Source organism: Tribolium castaneum, chromosome 1 (assembly GCF_031307605.1).
Source record: "Tribolium castaneum strain GA2 chromosome 1, icTriCast1.1, whole genome shotgun sequence".
Classification (NCBI taxonomy): domain Eukaryota; kingdom Metazoa; phylum Arthropoda; class Insecta; order Coleoptera; family Tenebrionidae; genus Tribolium; species Tribolium castaneum.
This window is the reverse complement of record NC_087394.1, coordinates 31,243,875-31,260,761: the sequence shown is the minus strand read 5'-3', so window position 1 is coordinate 31,260,761 and position 16,887 is coordinate 31,243,875. Positions and strand designations below refer to the sequence as shown.

General features: G+C 35.0%; 6 protein-coding genes across 8 annotated transcripts; 3 read left to right on the top strand and 3 right to left on the bottom strand.

Annotated features, from left to right (window-relative positions):
* Positions 1-20: 20 nt before the first annotated feature.
* LOC660469 (putative ATP-dependent RNA helicase TDRD12) lies at positions 21-3,326 on the bottom strand. 3 transcript variants are annotated; one of them, XM_008192666.3, is made up of 6 exons: positions 3,204-3,326; positions 2,297-3,159; positions 1,857-2,241; positions 1,203-1,572; positions 964-1,152; positions 21-921 (listed from the first exon to the last, which is right to left on the bottom strand). In XM_008192666.3, exons 2-6 carry the CDS (start codon positions 3,145-3,147, stop codon positions 641-643), a joined length of 2,076 nt encoding a protein of 691 aa, XP_008190888.1. In that variant the 5' UTR covers positions 3,148-3,159; positions 3,204-3,326; the 3' UTR covers positions 21-640. The 3 variants fall into 3 exon arrangements, with proteins under 3 accessions (XP_008190888.1, XP_008190889.1, XP_015833323.1); XM_008192667.3 differs by having other exon boundaries at positions 2,297-3,154; XM_015977837.2 differs by lacking the exon at positions 3,204-3,326 and having other exon boundaries at positions 2,293-2,428.
* Positions 3,327-4,526: 1,200 nt separating this feature from the next.
* On the top strand, positions 4,527-7,871 carry t (tan). The gene is made up of 7 exons (XM_966755.5): positions 4,527-4,703; positions 6,080-6,277; positions 6,329-6,433; positions 6,841-7,075; positions 7,126-7,363; positions 7,414-7,601; positions 7,659-7,871. Exons 1-7 carry the CDS (start codon positions 4,617-4,619, stop codon positions 7,763-7,765), a joined length of 1,158 nt encoding a protein of 385 aa, XP_971848.1. The 5' UTR covers positions 4,527-4,616; the 3' UTR covers positions 7,766-7,871.
* Positions 7,872-8,678: 807 nt separating this feature from the next.
* On the bottom strand, positions 8,679-9,489 carry LOC660591 (glycine-rich selenoprotein). The gene is made up of 4 exons (XM_971259.4): positions 9,330-9,489; positions 9,191-9,275; positions 9,003-9,140; positions 8,679-8,949 (listed from the first exon to the last, which is right to left on the bottom strand). Exons 1-4 carry the CDS (start codon positions 9,346-9,348, stop codon positions 8,847-8,849), a joined length of 345 nt encoding a protein of 114 aa, XP_976352.1. The 5' UTR covers positions 9,349-9,489; the 3' UTR covers positions 8,679-8,846.
* A 123-nt stretch (positions 9,490-9,612) lies between these two features.
* Positions 9,613-10,618, top strand: PIG-C (Phosphatidylinositol glycan anchor biosynthesis class C). The gene has a single exon (XM_966863.4). The coding sequence runs from the start codon at positions 9,760-9,762 to the stop codon at positions 10,606-10,608; it is 849 nt and encodes a 282-aa protein (XP_971956.1). The 5' UTR covers positions 9,613-9,759; the 3' UTR covers positions 10,609-10,618.
* On the bottom strand, positions 10,619-11,257 carry RpL36 (Ribosomal protein L36). The gene is made up of 2 exons (XM_966914.4): positions 11,099-11,257; positions 10,619-10,996 (listed from the first exon to the last, which is right to left on the bottom strand). The coding sequence occupies exon 2, from the start codon at positions 10,993-10,995 to the stop codon at positions 10,660-10,662; it is 336 nt and encodes a 111-aa protein (XP_972007.1). The 5' UTR covers position 10,996; positions 11,099-11,257; the 3' UTR covers positions 10,619-10,659.
* Positions 11,258-11,366: 109 nt separating this feature from the next.
* LOC660762 (uncharacterized protein) lies at positions 11,367-14,382 on the top strand. The gene is made up of 6 exons (XM_966968.4): positions 11,367-11,523; positions 11,578-11,801; positions 11,849-12,036; positions 13,091-13,326; positions 13,376-14,134; positions 14,184-14,382. The coding sequence occupies exons 2-6, from the start codon at positions 11,589-11,591 to the stop codon at positions 14,291-14,293; spliced, it is 1,506 nt and encodes a 501-aa protein (XP_972061.1). The 5' UTR covers positions 11,367-11,523; positions 11,578-11,588; the 3' UTR covers positions 14,294-14,382.
* Positions 14,383-16,887: the final 2,505 nt, after the last annotated feature.

The following is a 16,887-nucleotide window of genomic DNA, read 5'->3' as shown; positions in this document are numbered from 1 at the left end:
CCACGGAGGAGGATAAAGTCACAACTTAATTTTTGTTGAATCATGGCAGGGTTTACTGAAGAGTTTCAGTATCTGGACTTTTAAAATTACTTAAAACGATCAAAAAAGGATATGGAACGTACAAAAGTTCGTAAAAATCCTTAGAAAAACACTATTTTAATTTTTACAACAGTCTAAATTATGCTCCTAGGAGTAGTAAGTGTGATAGTTTAAGTGATGTTATGTGTTTATGTTACTACAAATTACTACATACGCATTTTATCCCGCATTTATTTTTTGACTTGTCTTTAACAAGGTTTTCGAAAAACCCGTTTCTGTTTTAGCAAAAGATTTTGGCTCAAAAACAAACTGAAAAGTTCGAACAAAGCAAAAAAAATGGTAACGAGTAAATTAATAAAATAATCAAATCGGAATTTTGTTGAAATTTTCCTAGAATGTTTATTAGTTTAACTAGGACACCTATTGGTGTAATTCTCCAGAAATTGCTAAAACAGCAAAAGAAAGACCGTTTAGGCGTAATGACTTTTACTTGTGACATACTCAAAAGTGATGACTTTTTTGGGTTTCCGGATAAAGTACGTCCTCAGTTTAAGAGTTTCTGATCTCATTGTGTTGCCTTTCCCCGAAGATAAAACACAGTTTACTTTAACTGTAAATGCGTCACTAAATTGCGGGTCAACACTTCAAAAAAATCTAGGAATATCTGGTTATCACAAGCTTCGTCAATTAGAAGAAAACTGCATTTATCGTTGGTCTTGTAAATGTTGTCGCTGACATCGAACGGTGAGCACAAATTTTCAACCAAACACCTGAAACGTTTCTGGAACTGCGTCCAATTTGACGGGAGGCTGTAGTGAACGACCCAGTTGGCATTCAATACGCGTGCCGTCCTCTCAAATAGGGCATCAGTACACAAAAAGACTAAAAATCTAGTTTAGACTTTACAAAAAATGGAAATTTTACCTTTATATTGTCCTGTGGGCAACGATCGCCACATGTCTTCATTTTCAAAAATCTCGTCTTCAATTAGGTCATTAGAAATCGTAATACATTCCACGCCGCTAATTTCCAGGTGCTCTTTGATCGTTCCGATCTCCTCCTCTTCACAAAACACAACGGCTTTGTGGGTCATGTAGTGCCCTTTCAGCACATCTAAAAAATAGGTCGTAATAGAGTTTGTTAAATTTTTAAAATCGGCTCACCGTCTAGGTAAAAGAGTTTATACAACGACTTCAATTTCTTTTTCTTGAACTCCACTTTAGAGTAAACAGCCGCTTCGAGAAAATCTTCAAAACAGACAAGTGGAGTCACGTACAGCTTTCTTAACAGCAGCTCAAGATCAGACGACCACTTCTCGGAACTGACCACAATTTGGATATTCTTGTTATGGGGTCGATTTGTTTGTGCAATATTTATAATTTTAAGCAACTTTTCCATGCTCTGGTTGTGGTTCTTCAAGAGAAAATATCCATCTTCTATGGCCAGGTGGCACAGCCGCTTTAAACTGACTTTTCCCGCTTTAAGGCACTCTTCTAGTACTGAGGGCACCGTTACCAAAATATCACAGTCGCTCTAAAACGAAAAATAATTTCATTTTCAAGCCAAGTTTCCAAAGCAGTGAATTTAAAAAATTGATTGTATTCGCACCGTTTTGAAAAATACGAGCGCAAATATTAAATAATTTTTTCTCATATTTCTTACGGAAATTTTAGTCGCCAGTTTTTCAGTCTGTTAGCAAAGCTCAACATTTCTGCGGTTTCCAAAGTAATTAGTGAATTGGTTCAATTTAAATTTTTATTATTTTTACTTTACTCTACTATTTTTTATGTTCGGAGATGATAATTTTTTTCATTTACCTGAACTGGAGAATTTTCTGTTAAAACTTCAACCACGGGGGCGTCCCAGCACTCAACGACCAGTTCCGTGATTAAGTCATGCAATTCATTACAATTTTTACTAGTTGGGCATAATATGATAATTAGGGGTCCCGTATACTGTGCCAGCTCGGCATATCGGTCATTTTTTTCCATCGCAAAAGAGCAAAATGCCGGCAAATATGCTAAAGTTTTTCCCGATTTGGGAGCAGCGATCATAAAAGTGTTCAGGCCTCTTTGGACGGCTGGCCACATGTAAGACTGGACGTCTTTAGATGAGGCGCAATTTATTTTGACCATTGCTTTCTGAATGTTGGCGTCAATGTTGGTTTCATCTAAAGAAAACAGCGGTTTTGGGATGACCACCCTAAAATAAGTGTAATAAAAAACGTGCAAAATAGAATTTTTGTTTGCTAACCTACCCATGAAGTATGATTTTATTGAAAGTTTTGAAAATTGAAATCTCTTTATCAGTCGGGTCGCCCTTCAGTAGTGGTAGCCCCTTTGTAACAGTCTTGCCAGTTTCGTCAAATGTTACGTTATTATGCAGCCAAAATGTACAAGACGCAAATTTATCACAGTCACTACACTCGCACTTTTGTATTTTAACTTGTCTTTCACTGGAATGTGCTGTGGAATCAGGACTGGCGTTTTGTTTTTTGAGTTTATGTCTCTGGAGTCTTTCACACATTTTAGCCTTAAATGAAACAGGTGCTGAAGTGGTTTCTACCACAAGTGATGGTTCACTTGCTATTTTCCCTAACCCTGGAGTTTCAGTTACTTTAAGTCTCTCACACATTTTAGCCTTAAAAGAAACAGGTGGTGTAATGGTTTCTTCTACAAGAGATGGTTCATTTGCTATTTTCCCTAACGCTGGAGTTTCGGTTACTTTAAGTCTCTCAAACATTTTAGCCTTAAAGGAAACAGGTGCTTCAGTGGTTTCTTTCACAAGTGGTGGTTCACTTGGTATTTTCTCAAACCCTGGAGTTTCAGTTATTTTAATGTTATATTCGTCGAAACAAAGCGACTTGTTTGCACAAATCGTGCGTGGTGGTTTCATTTTTTGTCGCTCTTTCTCCTCCTTTCTTGGAGGACTAGTGACCACTTGTGTGCTCACATCCTCGTCTTCTGACAAGAAAATATCCCTTTCCAATATTTTATCAAAAGGGATTGGTTTACATTTTTTTGTTCTATATTTTGCTGGTTGGGGGTTCAGAGAAGCAAGATTCATCCCAGCAGGGATGTACCTCGTCACCAATTTTTTCTTTTCCATAATTCGCCTAAACTACAAAAACACTTAATATCTCTCTAATACATACCAGCACTTACTTTTACTCCCGACGAATATTACTTGTTAAAATTTTCTTTTTGTACAAAAAAAGTAAACATCGACGTAACCTCAACTTTTTGGCGCACCCGTAACCCGAATTTTCGAATCAACGAATTTTCTGAATGTAGAACAATCGTAAAACCGAAACATTTCAAGGTTTTTTTGAAAATTAGCAAAGTATAAACGGAATTTAATTTATTATTTAAATCGTCGACAAAAAACTAACTATCTTCCTCTTTTCTTCTATTTTTATTTAGATAAGTACTGGAATTTAGAACAGTTTTTTTAAGTTTAGACTAAAGTGGCAGATAATCAAAAAACGGAGTCCCAACTTCATTTTTAAACTTAAAAATTATTCTGATCAAAAATGTAGTTTAAGCCTTAGTTTTCAAAAGTACACAATGAATATCTTTTAACTAAAACAACTTTTGTTTCAATTTAATCAAAGATCAGTTCACTATTTTTCACTTGGCAACCCAAAAATGCAATATTTATTTCTTTAAGGCCCGATTCCTGGTACAATTAAACCTCAGTTAAATTTTAACTCTCAGTTAGTTGCTAGGATAATGCATATCTGGTTGGCGTTGCTATGTTTTAACTGAGTTTTAAATTTATCTTTCCGTTAAAAATATATTTCCTGAAACTGGTTCTAAAAAACTTTTATTATTTATTATAAAACCCCAATAATAGTTTATTTTTATCACAATTCATTCATAAAACTAACCATGTACAAATCATAAAATAAAAAAACACGTAATATCTCTATTAATTTTTTAAATACAGAATGTATCATAAATACGTGTGTTAATTTTACCACGTAATAAAACTTATCAAGTACAATGATTTTTCAATAGAACATTTTTCAAAATTTCTATTTATTATTGTCACTGATTTTCTCTATTTTTTGAAACGAGCCGGTCAGTGTTTAATAATTAGTTATGTTATATTTATATTCACAGCAACAATTTTCTGTATTGTTTTAAATTGTTTAAATTGTCCGTTTCTACCACAACTAATAGTTCGGCACTTAATTTTTGTACCCACAGGCGGGTACACGACGTTACATACGTTGTTTTTTTCAACTTTTAAGTAAATTTGCGAAACTTTCATTAAAAAAATAAAAATAGTAAAAATTTGTTGAACTCTCTTTATATTTTTGGTGGAAATACAAAATAAAATATGGTCTAAAACATCAATTATTTTTACTGCTAATGTGTTTTGTGATTTATCATAAATTTTCGTTTACGATCATTGAAAAAAATCACTATTAATCTATGAGCGACAGAAGTAGTGGGGGAATTATCAAAGAATTATTTAAGAGCGCGACGATAAGTTGGGGGCGTCTAAACTGTAGCGGTATTTTACCCAAAACGTTAGTTTCGTACTTGAAGCTCCTGAAACCTGAAACTGAAATGCCTGTTATTGAAAGCATCGGTCGCCGGCAATGCATCCCGATTATCTACACGAGAGGAACTCACTATGAAGTTGGATTCGATGTCGTAAGTTATTTCGTGTTTGTAATTTTATCACTTATTTATTTATATCAGTGGATTTGGACTATTGCTTTTAACCCATTTTTTAACTAAATAATAACAGGGGTCATACCTATCTATTGATATAATGTACATTCTATATTGTAAATGTTTGTTTGTTTTAATGTTTGGAAATTTTTATCTTTATTGTTCTCACATAACGTCGATGTTTCGACAATTACGAAGATCAATATCAGTGTGTTCCGTGATGTTTAATAATTCACTGAGTACCTAACATTAGTTCATTGATTTAATTCACATTTTTCAAACCACATAATTAAATTTATAAGGTAACAGCTGCGTTTTCGGTGATATCAGATCACAGAGCCGAGTGTTGGCCACATTTTGCCCAAGAATGAGATAATGTGTTTGAATTTTTTGCAGATCTTGACTCTCAATGTTACATTCTTATCTCAATGTGCACAGTTGTTAAAAATATCAGTCGCTCGAATTATTTAAACTGTTAAATATTTGTGGAAAATGTAATCTTTTACTATATTTGTTTTAATTATAAAATATAACAATTCTTTTTGGTAATCACATCAAACATGCACGTCCTTCGCACAACAAATTATTTGCATTAATTTGCAAAAAATTTTCAAGTATGTCACAATTAACATGTCTCACGCATTTTGTAAACATGATAATGACCTGCCATGTTTGTAAATAAAGCGACATTTTAAATTCGGAATGGAAGATGCAGCTAATAGATTAATTACGTTTAAGTAAGAATTAATTATCGCAAACTTGACTATAAATTGCTTTTTCCGTACAGCAACCTTCGCTTATCGGTGGAATTGTTGTAAAATTGCGAGACAGATGTAGCCGTTAAAAGTAATTGCGCTTCAAGCTACATGTGCTTTAATCTCAATCACTTGCAAAAAAATGCCCCAATTTTTAATACTTACAACCACTTAAATGCATAATAGGTAAGTAGTTCATATTAAAACTAAAAATGTGTGAGTTATTGATAGTTTAAGCTTTAGTTATTTAAATGGAAAAAATTTCAAATGTTTAAATTTTATTTAAAAGTAGATTAACGTGCATAATTAATACACGGAAAAATAATATAGCTTTGGCACTTATTAGGCACTGATAGTAACTCGCATTATACTTTTAGTTGGATTTATTAACTAGTTTTTGAAACCGTATTTTTTAACATATTTACATAAATTATCATAAGTGCATACGAGCTTTTATGGTTGTATGTATTCGTAGATAACTGTTGATTATTTATTTAATTATTTAATGTTGTGTTAATGCTTTAGCCCAGACAATTCCTAGGTAAAGTTCTAACAAAAAAGTTGGGTACATGTCACAGTTGAATGAGATTTTGTTTCAAGGGCCGTAACTTCGCCTCCATTATCCAAAGTTTCCTAGAACAGAGCACAAGCCTTCACGAGGATTTCCTTCCGGCTTATGACACCCCAGAAGGCCGTAAAGCTTACGAAGACACCCTTAACTGTGTAAAAGCCAATTTTCCCCAATACATTGATGAACTGCAAGGGACTGCCGATGGGGCCAAAGTGCCTTTCCATGAAGTGAGTAAAAAAATTAAAATTTTTATTTAAAATCAACCACTTTTTTTCCAGTTATTTCTCCTCCACATGGACAACATTATTCTAAATGCCCGCCAAGAAGACGGATTAAAACAACCTTACGGGTGTTCGACAATTTGTGTTAATCGTGGAGGACAGGTAATAAACATCTCTGGCTCAGAAATAATTAATCCGACACATGGGGAAAGGAATTCATGCCAGGATTACGTAAATTTGATTAAGAAAATGCATTTTTATGTTATCCTGGGAGTAATTGGATTGTTTCCGATCGACGTGGCTTTCTGTCTCATTGAATGGATTAATTGCATCACAAAGGGATCACAAATCGCTGTGTGAATGATTACATATCATTTTTACAAAATTAATTTATTCTTGATCGGTTCCGGAATCTGTTCAGTTGGTTAAATTATAGTTTTTTGCAAGAATAATGCGTGGGTGTATCCGTATCAAGCAACAAATTCTCTTGCCTCATTGAAGAAATCATTGCTTATTCATGAATGAAGTGAACACGTCCAACCGTTCCATAATTTACCCTCTCGTTGAAGGAAATCCTTGGCCACACCGAAGACGCTTTGAAGGAGACTTTGAATCACTTTTACTTCGTCTCGGCCCATATCATATCGGACAAACCGCAAGGACGTTGGAATGTTACAGAGGAAAAATTCACGTCTTTGTGCTACGCCGGCCACTTGCCGGGCTATACCATGAGCTACAACCACCACGGTCTAGTCTTTTCCATCAACACGCTTTCTGCAAAAAATCTAAGACCGGGGAAAACACGTAATGACGCTGGTGCACTTCGCCGAACTCCAAATAACGGTGATTTGTAGCGAGACACTTTCTCACCAGAGCTTTGCTGGCAGCTGAGAATTTTGTTCAAGCGCAACAGATCTTGAGGGATTCCGGAAACGGAGCCGGAGATGGGTGTTCCGTCAATATGACGTTTCTGGAACAGGAGGGAGACAGGCTGTTCCATAACGTGGAAATGGGGCCCACGGAGACTGAGAACGAGTCGCAATTGAATGTTCTGACGGCAAGTCCGGGAGAGTATTTGTTGCATTGCAATTCGTAATAGTTTTTTTTTTGAGTAACAATTTGTATTTATATTTTTTTTCCAGATATTTGCGCTTGCCTGTGAAGGAAGTGAATGTTGAGATGTTGCGGAGCAGTGAAGAAAGAATGGCAGTGTTCAAAAAATACGACAAGCCGAAATGTGAGGGCGATGTTATTGAAATGTTGGGGGATGATTCGAATAAAGACTATCCGGTGTTTAGAGACACGGATTTTGTGAGGACCATTGCAGTTGGTAATGAATTTTATTTATCCGAAACGATTGTTTTACACATTTTGGATTATTGTTTAGGTATTTTTGACTGCGTTAAAAGAACTTGGAGTTTATATTCCGACAATCCTAAACATAACGAACCTTTGGTCGTCCTCCCTTTAGTATTAAAAAGTGATAACAAGTAGGTCAGTTACGATAACGTTATCAGTATCACATCCCAGAAGCTTTAATATAAATAAATATATTATGAATGTATAAATTCGCAATATCTAATAAAAACGTGAACAGGAAGACAGTGTTTTATTAAAAAAGTGACCACAAATCAAATTTTCCTTAAATGCAAATGTTAAAACCAATTTTTGTTTTATGAAAATGTAAAAACACTAATTTGGTGTTATGTAACAAGCCACAAGTAAAATAAAATTGTCCTCAAGGTGATTTGTTGGAAGAGAAAGAGGTTTGAGACAGTTAAAACTTTTATTAAAGTAAATTAGTCGAGTTTTATGGTTTACTATTCATATAAGCCATAAAAACTTTATCTGTGATTAATTTTTATTCGATAGGTTTCTACCTACAAGAAAAAAATCGCAATTTACTAAAGAAACAAGTAGTAAGTTTATAGTGCAGACTTTTCCAGCAAAAAATTATTTCTATTTCTTTTATTAAATGGTTTATTTTATGAGTCAAAATAACTAGATAGTTTTTAATAAGAACTAAGAAGAATCCTTGACGTCAAACATTATTCCAATGAAAACTCCGACTAAAACTTGTTTGACCGAGAATTTCTAAAACAAAGCACCAAAAGTCTTTTTTACGAGGTTGAAGGAATAACTATTACGAGTGTAAAAGGCATCTTTATCCTGCCGAAGATTTTTTTTTATTTTGAAATATTATGCAACTAACATTACAGATAACGTGCACACTTTGTGGACTATCCCCTTACTTTCAAAAATGAGGAGTACCTGAAGTACTACTTTACGGGCTCTAACAACCTAAAATATCTATTTTTTAAATTAAAAAAAAAAAAAAATTTCTTGGGAACATCTTTTGCAAGAGAATATTGGGTTCAAACGACGATATTTAAACAATTCATACACATATTTTTATAGTTTTTATTCAGGAATCAGTTACAAATAACAATTATTAAGGCAATGTTTAAAAGAAGCATCTTATAAATATAAATAAAATAAACTTTTTTATCAATTGTATCATCTCTTATACTTCAACATGAACATAAATTAATAGTGTTTGAGATAAACTGTAAGATTATCGTCCGCATGCACCTCCAGGACATCCGCCCATTGATACACTTGGTGGGTTGATATCTTTCATGGTCATTATTCGTTTTGAAGGACCGCCCCCACCAGGTCTACAAAAACCAGTATAAATAACACATTTCCTAAAACAACTTTATAAATATACCTAAATGGACCTCCCCCGCCGCCTCCTCCGTCACCACCGCCGCCGCCGCCACCGCCACTTCCTCTAAATAGTGAACCGCTTGATCTTGAAGTTCCAATGCTTGTTGAGGGTCCATCTAAACCAACTAAACTCTTGAAGCTAAGGAAAAAATACATTGAATTCAATCACAAAGCTATAAAATGACTTACAAGAAAATTACAAAATATATGGCCCCATAAAACAGTTTAGTCAAACGGTTTAAACTCCAAGGAGGGCTTTGGTGGATTGTCCCGTCTAGAAAATTTTACAGTTTAGTGGGAATTGAGGAATTGGCATTAACCCACTTACCTCCAGCAACGTAAACCATTATTTATCGATAACTTTGGGCCTTTACAGACTTGTTTATACAAATTCTAGAATGTTTTACTGCAATTTGACGTTTATCAACTTGTCAAAATCAGGTGGTCAAACGTAACACCACGTCATACAATAATTGCCACAAATTACGAAAAACATAGATTGACCAAATGGCTAAGTTTGCTTTAAAACATCATACTAAAATAATAGGCAGTTGTCGACAGAAAACATTGGTCAATAGTTCGACTAAGAATGTACTTCTTTAATAATTTGGTCGTTTATGTTGACAAAAATTCAGTTTTTTATCTATTTTGTTCAGTTCTGTGACACTTGACGTAATTGACAGCAGTCAATTCTAACCCCATTTTTTAATTTTGAAGTTCGAATTTAAAAAATCCTGTAACGTGCCAGAGATGTAGAGATGGTAGTTAAAAAACCCTGGAGAAAGATCTTGTACGAAAACCAGCCCTACCCCGACAACTACACCGACGATAGTTTTTTACGGGACCTCAGGACCAACATCAAGCCCGTCTCACTGGGCGAAGCCCTCTGGGGTGCCACCTTATTGCTTGAAGAATTTTGCACAGTTGTGGCATTCGTGCTAGTTTACGTCTATTTGTACAACGAATGGATCCAACCTCAGTCAATTTTCACAATTTCGTCAGTTTTTACAGCCCTTGGATTTGTGTTCTATCGGCTCGTGTACAGCAAAGACGTGCAAGTTAATTTGGGGCATGATCTCAGAACTTTGTTAATTTTCATGGTTTTTGGACATTTATTTTCACCGGTGTTGCACACGTTGACGGATACCGTGAGCACCGATACGATTTATACCATGACGTTTTTTATGATGGTCATTCATTTGATTTTCTTTGATTATGGGGTTAGTGCGGCCATTGTCTCTAATAGTTTGTCTTTGAGTGCTGCAATTTTTGCGTCGATTTGTCTAGCTTCTAGACTTTCCTCAGCGTATCATGCGTTTATTTTGATAACAGTTGCCGTTGAACTGTTTGTCCTTTTCCCGTTATTTAGGAGCAAAATTAAGAAGTCTTTCTACATAATTGGGCCACTAGTTCTAAGCGATGTTTACTTTTTAATGAATAGTTCAGTTTTGTTCATGATTGTTTTTATCCTAACTGGAGTTTTCATCAACATAGGTTGTCCTGTCTTATTCGTGAGGTACCAGAAGTACAAATCCAACATTTACGGCCCTTGGGACGAAGCCATTGTTGATGATGCTGATAGTGTAATAGAAGGGCGGAATAAATGATTGAGACAAATTTACTGTTATGTTTTTAATGTCAAAAACTTAAAAATACATTTACTTAGCGTGAGCTTGTGCTTTACGCATTTGTGTCAGAATGTTGGACAACTCTTCACGCTTCCTCTTGGCACGAATGTGGGTGCCAAGACGGCGCTTCAAGAACTTGAGGGCGCGCTTGTCTTTCGACACTTTCAGCAATTCCATAGCACGTTTTTCGTACGGAGCGTGGCCCACGACTTCACGAATGAGGTCGCGGACGAATTTCGTGTGTTTGGTTTGGTGCCCCTTCAACCGTGCAGGACGGACCTTGTCGGCTTTGGTCTTTCCAGAGGGAATTTTTGTGGTTTTGTGGCCCCTTTGGAGACCGATAGCGAGTTCGTAACGCGGTGCCATGCTGCAAAAATTGACCAGTCAGCTGAATTCACACGACCAACAAGCAATAGCCACAAAAGTGGTTTTATGTTAACTGCTTTATTATAAAAAATTGGATGCTTACATGGTTTATTGGAAATAATTCACCAACAAACGCGTGTTCACCAAATTGACATTTGACAAGAGAAAGAAAGATGGCTGCGGCGGATTTCCGAAAAACGACCCAAACAGTGGCGCCAACGGGGTGCAATTATTGGATTTAAGCCTATTAATTTAACGAAAATTAAACCAAAACATGCGCTTGTATTAATATCTCAAGTCACATCAAAATCGGAAATTACACAATTGTATTTGAGTCGTAAAAAAATGAAAATCAAATGTTAGAGTACCAACCGATGAAAGGAAATACACTAGAGTTGCAACGTTCCCCCAAGTCATTATCTGTCAGTATGAAGTATTTTTAAAAAGAAGCGGTCCGCTACTATTTATTTATTAGTTTAAGTACGTCGATAATTTTTGAGTGTTATTGGAGCCACATTATCACTCACTGTAAGTGGTCCAATTGTAAAATATCACTTCTATTACCACATTACTGTTTTTCAGAATTACAAACCATGAAACAGTCCTGGCTGCTGTTGTTGACTTTATTTTACATTTCCTCGGAGGTTTCTTCTTGGAGAATCTTCCGCAATGGTCGCATGGTTGGTGGTAACCTCGGTGAACCAAAATGCAATTGTAAAGAAAGCAGCATAAAAGAGGTACAAGAGGAATGGTTTACACAAAATTTGGACCATTTTAACCCCACAGACGAGACAACTTGGAAACAAGTAATTGTTGAAATTGTCAATTCGTTATTTTGAACTCATTTTTTTAGAGATTTTACAGTAATGATCAATTTTTTGATCCGAAAAATGGGGGCCCTGTCTTTTTGATGATAGGGGGCGAGGGTGAGGCATCCATCAAATGGATGACTCAAGGAGCTTGGGTTAATTATGCCGAGAAATTTGGGGCCCTGATGTTCCAGTTGGAGCATAGGTATTACGGCAAGAGTCACCCCACTGAGTAAGTTATTATTTGCCACCGAATTCTTCTAGTATTTGCTAGTGATAAAGTATTTAATAATTATTGATAGTGTGTTGAACTTTAATCTTTTGACCTAAAGCCTGCGTATACAATACCCAAACTTATCAGTGCTCGTTTTCTCAAAATTTATTGTTATTTTAAAGTGCCTTAACATTGACGAATTTAATATTTTGTATTTTGTTTAAATGCGTCTCTCATATTTTTGTTATAAAAATTACAACACTGAAATTTGGAGTGACAGTGCATTAAATAACAGGAGTATTTATCTTGTTTTTTGATATGGAACATATTGTTATTGTATTGATTATTTCCGGTGATTCGTTGTCGAGAGTGTTTTTCTGTCCTTGGATTTTTGAGGACCTTATCTTTTGTTTAACAAAAATTGAACCATTGTAACAAAATTATATTTGCTCTGCAAAATAAATATTTCGATGTTTTAAATCATTCACACGTATTGGTCAACAGCAAAATTTAATTATCTTCCTAATCAGAAGGAAAATATGTCGTTGAAAATGCGGTGGAAGAGCAGAATTTGGTTTGTTCTGGGGAAAAAATTGATATTGTCACCAGGATTGCGCTATTATTCCTATCCCTTTCACAATAAGAGCATTCAAATAAAAAATGCTTTTATGTAATTTTAACGGACGGGACACTTTGCACAAATCATTAGATTTTATTTTCAATAATTTCTTTATAAGAACTTAGTACCAGTCAAACTATTTTCAACCTGTAATAATCGGGACCACATTTGTAAAATTTGAAATACGAACAAGAATAAGAAATACAAATTGATGACGGACGGGACACAAAAACACATTTTTATCGTTAAATAATCGTCATAAAATTCTGTTAATTTAAAATGCTAATTCTAAATTCGAAATAAAAGGTGGAAATTGCTGAAATTTTTGAAATTACTAGACCTAGAGCATAAATGCTTAATACAAAGAGCAAGATATTAAAATGTTATTAAAAATAATATTTTTAAAAAATGCATTTGCTAGATGCTAAATTGTTGAAATAAAGTAAATTCTAGCGACTTGAGTACCCAAAATCTGAAGTACTTAACGAGTCAGCAAGCTCTAGCCGACTTGGCAACTTTCATAACTGCAATGAACGAAAAGTACAGTTTACCGCCCGACGTAAAATGGATCGCTTTCGGCGGTTCATATCCAGGTTCATTAGCGGCTTGGCTCCGCTTCAAGTACCCCCATTTAGTGCACGGTGCTATGTCTGCCAGTGGTCCTCTACTAGCTCAAGTTGATTTTAAAGGTATTTCCGAAAATTTCCGATTCAAAAAACACAAAACTGCGCCTTGTAGACTACTTCAGAGTCATTAAGGAATCCCTAGCGACTCACAGCGACGACTGCGTAACCGCCGTCCAGCAAGGAGTCGACCAAATCGGCGTCTTGCTCAAGCAAGAAATCGGCCAAGCCAACCTGAACGAGCTCTTCAAACTGTGCGACCCGGTCCAGAACTCGATAAATAACGAGAAAGACATTTCGAATTTATACGAAACAATCGCTGATGATTTCGCCGGGGTTGTTCAGTACAATAAAGATAACAGGGTAGGCAGCCCTGCTGGAGCAAACATTACAATAGACGTAGTTTGCGACATAATGGTGAATCAGACAATAGGGCCGCCGGTTAATCGGCTTGCGAAAGTCAACGAGGTGCTGTTGAGCGCCTACGACCAGAAATGCCTGGATTATAACTACGACAAAATGATAAATAATCTGCGGAATGTGAGTTGGGACAGCGAGGCGTCCGAAGGCGGCCGCCAGTGGACCTACCAGACGTGCACCGAGTTCGGCTTCTACCAAACCTCCGACTACGAACCGCAGATATTCGGGGACCAGTTTTCGGTTGATTTCTTCATCCAGCAATGTACTGATATTTTCGGGTCGATCTACGATGAGGATTTTCTTAACAGTGCCACAGAGCGCACCAATACGTACTATGGGGGCCTTGATATTGAAGTGAGTAATGTGGTGTTTGTGCACGGGTCGATCGACCCGTGGCATGCTTTAGGTATCACCAAAACTATCGACGAGGAAGCGCCGGCTATTTATATCGAAGGTAATTTTTATTAAAAGAAGATGGAAGAGATGGTTTGATTGTCTTTCAGGAACTGCCCACTGTGCTAATATGTACCCTCCAGCTGATACGGACTTGCCTCAGTTGAAAGAAGCGCGTGAGCAGATTTTAAACCTGATCGGCACGTGGTTGGCGCAGTGATATTTGTGATATTTACGTTAAAATACGAGTAACTAATGCCATGTATTGTACGTAAAGTTTACCAAAATAAATAAATTTTATGAAATTTATTGGCTTTTCAATTCATTACCAATTACAAAACTTTCCTGACACGCAATATTTTTTTTTAATTTTTTTAGTTTAAAATCATTACATTAAATTTTTCAGTTTCATAATTATTCTATTTTAATTCTAAAGATTTTTTGTTTCTCAGGCTTTTAGTATTTCACTTTTTTAGTGTCTTAATTTCTCCATACTATTTCGTATTATTCATTTCCTAAATTTTTCAGTTTTTCATGGTTTTATTATCTTATCTTATTAATGTTCTTATGTTACAGTTTTTTATTATCACTCTTTCAGTCACTTAGATCTACAGATATTTTTCGTTTTTTTGTATTCTAGTTTTTTGGTTTTTAAGACTGTACAGTCTCTTAGTGTATTAGTTTTTTATTCAGAATATTATGTTTAAATTTATTAGTGTTTTTTATGGACTTCTACATGTCTTAACAACCTACAAATGTTGGTAAAAGTCCACAAAAAGTCCATATGTTCGATTTTTTGATGTTTGATTTTTTCAATTTTCGTCGCAGTTTTTGTCGATTTTGGGTACCCGGAACATTTCTCGAGCAATAGCTCCGGAACTATTAGAGATAACCTCATGACGTGTATTATCGTTGGAAAGCTCTTTAAATTATCTATTTTTTTCAAAAAAAATTATTGTTGTCCGCCTTATAGTTTTCGAGAAAATGCAAATAAAAGCAAAAATTAGATCATATACTCAAAAATTCATAACTAAAAAACTATTGAGAATTTGGCAATTTTCTTGATGCCAATCGATTCCCCGGATCATTTTGCATAGGCATGAATCAAAATAGTTCCACTTTTTAGAATAGTTTAGCCGTAAATGATAAAATAAAAAAAATTAAAAAAAAGTTAACACCCCCCCGTTAGAAATCGGTCAATTTTTAAAGTGTCTCAAAATCAAATAAAACCGATTTTATCTTATAGATTTTGATGTGCTCTTTCCGATCTAAAAAAGCGTTTTCTCCTAGCTCTTTTTGTTTGGCCGTAATCGGCGTTTGAAAATTGAAAATTTTTTTGCGAGATATCGCCTTGAGTCCTATGTCGTTTTGTAGAGTTTTTTATTCCGGTTATCCTTCATTTTTCCGTTTCTCGATAACTCTAATAGTTTCGCCGTAATTAGCGATTGAAAATTGAAAAAAAGTGAAAATGGAAACCTTTTTTTGCGTTTTTCTCGGAAACTGTAAGACTTAGAGCAACGAACAGAAAACCATCTGATAGCGCTTAATTTTTGCTATTATTTCGTCTAAACTCGGAGCCGCTCCGGGCAACGGTTCCGGCTACAGAGGCGATCAAAGTTTTTCACTAAAAAAATTCATTAAAAAAAACTAAAAGTCGTAGAGCATTGCGGTTTGTTCCATTGAATTCTACGGCTCATTTTACATATTATATCAATTTTTTACAAGAATTAAAATTTTAAAAATTTTTCCTTAAATTTAGGGTAGCCATTTGTCATAGTGGAAAATTTTATCCAACAAAAAAATTCATAACTCGAAAACTAAAAGTCGTAGAGCAATGCGGTTTGTTCCATTGATTTCGGCGGCTCATTTTACACATTATATCAATTTTTTACAAGAATTAAAAATTTAAAAATTTTTGCTTAAATTTAGGGTAGCCATTTGTCATAGTGGAAAATTTTATCCAACAAAAAAATTCATAACTCGAAAACTAAAAGTCGTAGAGCAATGCGGTTTGTTCCATTGAATTCAGCGGCTCATTTTCTGCATTATACCAACTTTTCACGAGATTTAAAATTTTCAATTTTTTGCTAAAATTTCCTGAGTAATACACTTACCTTCAAAGAGGTGAAAAAAAAATATTTTTTTATACTCACTCCAATAAATTTTTATGGACTTCTACATGTCTTAACAACCCACAAATGTTGTTAAAAGTCCACAAAAAGTCCATATGTACGATTTTTTGATGTTTAATTTTTTCAATTTTCGTCGCAGTTTTTGTCGATTTTGGGTACCGGGAACATTTCTCGAGCAATAGCTCCGGAACTAATAGAGATAACTCCATGAAGTGTATTATTGTTGGAAAGCTCTTTAAATTATCTATTTTTTTCAAAAAAAATTATTGTAGTCCGCCTTATAGTTTTCGAGAAAATGCAAATAAAAGCAAAAATTAGATCATATACTCAAAAATTCATAACTAAAAAACTATTGAGAATTTGGCAATTTTCTTGATGCCAATCGATTCCCCGGATCATTTTGCATAGGCATGAATCAAAATAGTTCCACTTTTTAGAATAGTTTAGCCGTAAATGATAAAATAAAAAAAATTAAAAAAAAGTTAACACCCCCCCGTTAGAAATCGGTCAATTTTTAAAGTGTCTCAAAATCAAATAAAACCGATTCTATCTTATAGATTTTGATGTGCTCTTTCCGATCTAAAAAAGCGTTTTCTCCTAGCTCTTTTAGTTTGGCCGTAATCGGCGTTTGAAAATTGAAATTTTTTTTGCGAGATATCGCTTTGAGTCCTATGTCGTTTTG

What these genes read in the sequence shown, in the direction of transcription:
- PIG-C (XM_966863.4), top strand. Translation starts at nt 9,760, where the DNA reads ATGGTAGTTAAAAAACCCTGGAGAAAGATCTTGTACGAAAACCAGCCC.
- t (XM_966755.5), top strand. Translation starts at nt 4,617, where the DNA reads ATGCCTGTTATTGAAAGCATCGGTCGCCGGCAATGCATCCCGATTATC. An exon ending in TATTTGTTGCATTGCAATTC is followed by an intron (nt 7,364 to 7,413) that starts GTAATAGTTTTT and finishes TTTTTTTTCCAG; the next exon opens with ATATTTGCGCTTGCCTGTGA. An exon ending in TGTGAGGACCATTGCAGTTG is followed by an intron (nt 7,602 to 7,658) that starts GTAATGAATTTT and finishes ATTATTGTTTAG; the next exon opens with GTATTTTTGACTGCGTTAAA.
- RpL36 (XM_966914.4), bottom strand. Translation starts at nt 10,995, where the DNA reads ATGGCACCGCGTTACGAACTCGCTATCGGTCTCCAAAGGGGCCACAAA.
- LOC660591 (XM_971259.4), bottom strand. An exon ending in ATATATTTTGTAATTTTCTT is followed by an intron (nt 9,141 to 9,190) that starts GTAAGTCATTTT and finishes TTTTTTCCTTAG; the next exon opens with CTTCAAGAGTTTAGTTGGTT. An exon ending in GGCGGGGGAGGTCCATTTAG is followed by an intron (nt 8,950 to 9,002) that starts GTATATTTATAA and finishes TGGTTTTTGTAG; the next exon opens with ACCTGGTGGGGGCGGTCCTT.
- LOC660762 (XM_966968.4), top strand. Translation starts at nt 11,589, where the DNA reads ATGAAACAGTCCTGGCTGCTGTTGTTGACTTTATTTTACATTTCCTCG. An exon ending in ACGAGACAACTTGGAAACAA is followed by an intron (nt 11,802 to 11,848) that starts GTAATTGTTGAA and finishes TCATTTTTTTAG; the next exon opens with AGATTTTACAGTAATGATCA. An exon ending in GCCGGCTATTTATATCGAAG is followed by an intron (nt 14,135 to 14,183) that starts GTAATTTTTATT and finishes ATTGTCTTTCAG; the next exon opens with GAACTGCCCACTGTGCTAAT.
- LOC660469 (XM_008192666.3), bottom strand. Translation starts at nt 3,147, where the DNA reads ATGGAAAAGAAAAAATTGGTGACGAGGTACATCCCTGCTGGGATGAAT. An exon ending in CAGAAAATTCTCCAGTTCAG is followed by an intron (nt 1,573 to 1,856) that starts GTAAATGAAAAA and finishes TTTTCGTTTTAG; the next exon opens with AGCGACTGTGATATTTTGGT. An exon ending in GCCCACAGGACAATATAAAG is followed by an intron (nt 922 to 963) that starts GTAAAATTTCCA and finishes CTAGATTTTTAG; the next exon opens with TCTTTTTGTGTACTGATGCC.